This window comes from Bradysia coprophila, unplaced genomic scaffold (genome assembly GCF_014529535.1).
Source record: "Bradysia coprophila strain Holo2 unplaced genomic scaffold, BU_Bcop_v1 contig_232, whole genome shotgun sequence".
Lineage (NCBI taxonomy): Eukaryota > Metazoa > Arthropoda > Insecta > Diptera > Sciaridae > Bradysia > Bradysia coprophila.
The window spans coordinates 12,550,515-12,556,173 of record NW_023503493.1 but is presented as its reverse complement, the minus strand read 5'-3'; the positions used below and the strand labels follow the sequence as shown (position 1 = coordinate 12,556,173).

Below are 5,659 nucleotides of genomic sequence, written 5' to 3'. Positions count from 1 at the left end.
GCACGGCCCACAGCGCAATTCCTCGGTGTTTTCTTTTTTTCGAATTAAATGGTTAGTAGTGCTTGTCCGTCTGAGGAAGGTGGTCTGTAGATGAGAGAATGAATGCTCGCCGCAGGCAGAGTCCCCGTTCCAAAAGAATTCCAATGCAGTTTGCCAGAGTTCTATTAGAGAGGTCCATCCAACTAAGAATATGTTCTTAGTTTCTCTATTCTCGGAGCATGGAAGTGGATTCCAATAACTGAAAATCAAAATCTAAATGGGCGTCTAACGTTTGACAAATAGTCTCAACGAAATAATTTTTCAAGAATATTTCAGACACATCATGAACAGATTCACCATATTAAGGTTGATTGCATAAACCGAATAAAAGTCAAAAACCAAAATGTCGAACTTTCGATGTTAGAAAACCTCGACAGACACACCTTTTGGACCATCGGTTTCTTTCGCAGTTTTGTAGAGTTTTTAACGCTCTACATCCTGCTAGAACATTGTTTTCAAAAATACTCTTAACTTTCCGAGTTAAGACCATTTGAAAGTTAAAGTCGTCCGGTGGGACTTCTTCCCGGGCACCTTCGGATCCATCAACCATATGCCTGGACTTAGTTTTCAATGATCTACGTTTTCCGCACACAGGCTATCGCGACCCTTAAAATTCTCAAAATTCGATACGCCCTATTTCACAGCTTTAAGCTTGCTTTGTATTTCACGAAAATATTTCAATTTTCCGATGGATTCCGAAAGACGTTTAAGTCATCTTTCGAAAGCTATCAAAAGCACATGTTCGATCTTTTCTTTGTTTTAATTTTATTGTACGATCAGATGATTCTTTCCGCATCCGCGGAATGTGGTTTTGCTGCCACTAATCGTGCGAGTGCTGTTTTAACAGTCTCGAATTGTTCGTCTTTGTTCTGACTCTAAATCTGGGCATGCTACTCGGTTGTTCAACTGAGATATCTTCATCGAGCGATCGTAATCGTATTCTCTTAAGAGTGATTTCGGCAAAACTTGAACAAATTCATTTTCAGATTGAACACGTGAAGAGTAATAGCGTGTCAGGTGTCGTGAAAACAGCTTTTCTGTGATAGCTTGAGATAGAAATGTTTCTATAAGTTTCTAAATGTTGTAGGAATATTGGCCTTTGGCAGACCTTCATAAAGAGTATAATCTTCGGTAAAGCCACCACCCGTTCTGGAATTATTACTCAAAATATGTTAAATGTTTGGACATTTTGACAGATTTTTGGCGATATAACTCTTAACTGACTGTCACACTCGAACATTTCGTTAAGAAACTGAATCATTGATGAAATAATTTCTTGTCGAAACTGACAGAAATCTTCACTGAAATTTCCTTCGGAAAGCACATCTAGTACTTTCATTAGAATTATTTTTTTTATGAAAATGTTAAATTACACATTTTTTGTGCAAACACAAAAATGTGTAAGATTACACACTTTTTGAAAGTTTTTACGCATAATGTGTAAATTACACGCTTAAAAAAGCCCGTGACAGTAGTCAGCAGCTTGGTTTATTGCGGCATACAAGTTCGGAGATTTACCAGAACTGGAGTTACGAAATGTACAGAAACTTTGGGAGTCTAACGATTAGACATGAGTCGGTTATCCGAAAAACCGAAAATTTCGGATCGGTTTTGACCGAACCGAAAACTTCGGTTTTGACACGAAACAAGTTATAATAAAGCTTAACTCGTCGAAATTAGTTAGTTTCGTCATGAACTAACCGAATTTAAGATAATTAAGTCATTCAATGGGTGGGTGTGCTCTACAAAAAATTTCAGATGTAATTGCCTCAATCTTTATTTCAATACCAACTCTATGCAATGACTCAATTAACTTATTTTCGGTTAGTTTATGACGAAATTAATTGATATCGACGAGTTAAGCTTTATTTTAACTTGTTTAATGTCAAAACCGAAGTTTTCGGTTCGGTCAAAACCGAACCGGAAGTTTCGGTTCGGTCAAAACCGATCCGAAATTTTCGGTTTTTCGAATAACCGACTCATATCTGCTAACGATATTGATGACAAAATTGTATCCTTACAAAATTCGTTGGTTCATAAGGCAGATAAGGCTAGATTCCTCTCGTTATAGCCAATTAGCCGATCAATTCATTTTCATCCCAATTGCATCCGAAACATCTGGAGTAATTGGAAAAATCAGTTTAGATTTGATTACAAATATTGGCAGTAAAATTCAAGAAGTTACATCTGAAAAGCGCTCAACATCATATATAATACAAAGAATAAGCGTGGACATTTAAAAAGGTAATGTCACCTCCATCCTGGGAACGATTAAGCCTTCAAAAAATTTGCATGAAATCTATAATAAATTTTGTTGTAATTGAAAGAAGTACATTGTTGAGAAAAATAAAAAAAAGCAAAAAGGTTGGATGGATAAACTTAAAACTTTTTGGAACAACACAATCATTTGCTGGACCAGTCAAGTATCTACGATGTATACCATACGACTGAAAAGTCTTTTTAATTTTCGCTGGTCAACATGTATGCTATACTTAAGTACAGAAAGTTTAAAAAATTGAGTGTCTGTACCAACTTTATAGGAAAGCTTGTCTTTGCACGTCTCAAAATTTACTGACCTGCGTGCGACCTCAGCTCATGTAAAATCTGAACTGTGTATTTTACAATTTTGTTCTTATACATATAAATAGGAAATATCTAAAGTATTTACGGTGTAGCAGGTGTACCACTAGCACACGTAATAAAGCGGCAAAGGGGACTAATCTTTATTCAACATTACCATTTTTTAAGATGCTACTTAGTACCACATCAGTTAGCTACCGAAAGTTCGCGATGTTTCCATTAATAAAGTTATTTTGAAATATTGAAGGGGCTGTATATGACGTCACACTCGAATGGAAGGAGGGGTGGTGGTACAGCAAAACGTAACGGTTCTACAAATTTTGGTCAAATGTAACCCTTTTTGCGTGACGAGGGAGAGAGGATGGTGTCGAAAATTCCGTAAAATAGCGTGACGTATGTGAACATGAACAGCCCCGAAACAGTTCCGATAAGACTTTAGCTAGACACAGTTCTCTGCAAAACAATGTCTGTTTTATATTTGAACTGAGTAAATAAATGGTTTAGTGAAGTCATCATTTTTCGTTGTATTTATCAAAGATAGTTATTTACGAAACACGAATCGTATGAAGGAGTATAATAGCACTAGATGTCGTTTGACAATCCGAGGCGAAGCCGAGGTTGACACGACGTAGTGTGCGATAAAATGATGTGCGTATGAACTCGATTCTTGTACAAGGTTGTATATGCAAATAAGTGAGCACGTTCCATGCGGTCATAAACAAAGCACAAGAAGCCCAAAATACTCATCGAAACTCTCCCAACTATAAACACAAATTTAATTTGCGATGAAACAGTTTTGCATACGCTTTGCCCGTGTATGAGTGTTGATGTATGAATACATAAGTGGTTGTTGTATTTTGGGTGCAAAAAATGTTTTATTAGTTTTTTTGAGTGCATAATAGTAATTTATGCAACAAGCTTCGAAATGAGGTTGTTTTTGTCACTAGATTTGATTTTATCACACGAGGCGACGCGTACACCGTTTGCAAATAGTTATCGGCCTCGCCTCGGGTTGACAATCGACATTTGGTGCGATAAAATATCTTTATACGATTCGTATTTCATACAACGTTTTATGCAATTCAGTGAGCGAATTGCCGTAATTTACATAAAAGACTTGGTGACATCATCGCTACGTGTAATTGAAATGGGACGAGATGGGACTCACTGTATTGCATAAATTTCCATTTAGTCATCCAAATGACGTATATAAAAAAGTTTACTTTTTGTAGCCAAATTGCACAAATTTTGTCACTCCTTTTTTATGAAATAAAAAAAAACAGGTTCAAACGACATATTGCACACAGGTAAGTATCGAATTCGGTCACTGAATTGCATAAGTCTGTATCTCACAAACTCGACGATACGGTAACTTTGAAGTTAAGACGACTGTGGTATTTGGTCACACAGGAATTGCTGTTGACATACGAAATACAAGTGTTTTATTACATTATCAGTATACGAACAGTGTCTAAGTTAGCTATTAAAAACCCCGTCGTCAGTTCGTATAATAATATTTCCGAGAAGAGCGAAGTGTCGGAATTCCACTATGTTACTCAAGGTTTGTCGATGGCGATTTATGCTTCGTTCTATGACTGTTCTTATTGTTGTAATAATTCTGTTCGGAACGATATACCTTACTCACCTATCTGAGCGGCAAATAGAGATGCATGAACCATCAAGTGACGATGACTATAAGATCAAAGAGTTTCATCATGGAAATTTAGTTATAATCAACATAATCAACAAGACTAGGGACAAGGAAGTGATAAATCGTTTGAACATTCAGTTAGATAATGATGTATGGATTCCCGATGATGGATATAATATCACTGGTTGGCCACAAGATACTGATGTAGCTGGAAATAATATCACCGGTTGGCCACGTGATATTGTTCCCAATATTGTGCACTATGTACTGTTCGGTCAACGGAAAATATCATACGTTCACATGCTGTCCATATTTTCTGTGGTGCGGATTCAAAAACCGGAAGTGATTTTTATTCATTGCGACTGTCATAAAATGGACGACGATGATGAAAATTGGCATCGCATATTGAATTTTGTGAATGCCACCAATCGTTATGTGATTCACATTAATGAAGTTATGATACCCACGGAGATTTATGGGAAAAAAATCGGGCCATACCCCAACTTTCATGGCGGTGACATAACACGATTTAGAACACTAAGGAAATTCGGTGGAATTTATCTTGACAATGATGTGTTTGTTTGCCAGTCATTGAATGGGTTCCGAAAATTTGAATTTACGTTAGGTTGGGAGGTGGGCGAGTTCTTGGGGAATCAAGTTATGATTGGTAACCGAAATGCCAGATTTTTGAAATTCACATTGGACTCGTACCGAGAATATTATCCTGACGAGTGGTATTACAACGCCGGCGAACTGCCAACCATCGCCATCCTAAACAAATATCCTCAACTAATTCATCGCGTGAAAAGGAAATTCGGATACGATGCATCGGTTACGTGTCCATATTTCTACAAGGAGTACCATTCTGACTGGCAAAGTGAGTTTTATGCATTCCACATGATTGCACGGGGAAATGAGATCAGTTGGAAGGGGAGCCATGTTTCGGGAAAGAAAATCATTTTATGAGAAACGCGGTGTTCAACGACGAATTGATGCAACATTTGAATACAACATTCGGCGAAATGGCAAGATTTGTTTTGTATGGATCGAAAAAGTTGATTTAATAAAAAGAGCTCTGTGCAATGACTAACAGTTTTATCATTCAAAGTATTGGCGAAGGTATCTCTGGATCATTAATACATTTACTCAACAACGTGAAATGACCTTTCCTTCATTGCGGCGTAACTTTATGAGAATAATGACCAAAAGTGCACTCACTCATTCGTATTAAACAAAGAAACAACCATTTGAAAGAAAAAGCATAAAGCACGACAGAGTAAAGTTAACCAGGCAGGAGCCTGATTTGACTAGGGACCTGAATAATCTAGTAGCCTCATATTTTTTGCGAACAAAATTTTTCAATTTATGTCAAGGTTCATATGAGTTCAT

At 37.0% G+C, this 5,659-nt stretch overlaps 1 protein-coding gene across 1 annotated transcript; it reads left to right on the top strand.

The window, feature by feature from the left end:
* The first annotated feature begins 3,938 nt into the window (after positions 1-3,938).
* LOC119076702 lies at positions 3,939-5,356 on the top strand. The gene has a single exon (XM_037183615.1). It carries the CDS (start codon positions 4,169-4,171, stop codon positions 5,234-5,236), a length of 1,068 nt encoding a protein of 355 aa, XP_037039510.1. The 5' UTR covers positions 3,939-4,168; the 3' UTR covers positions 5,237-5,356.
* The last annotated feature ends 303 nt before the right edge of the window (positions 5,357-5,659 follow it).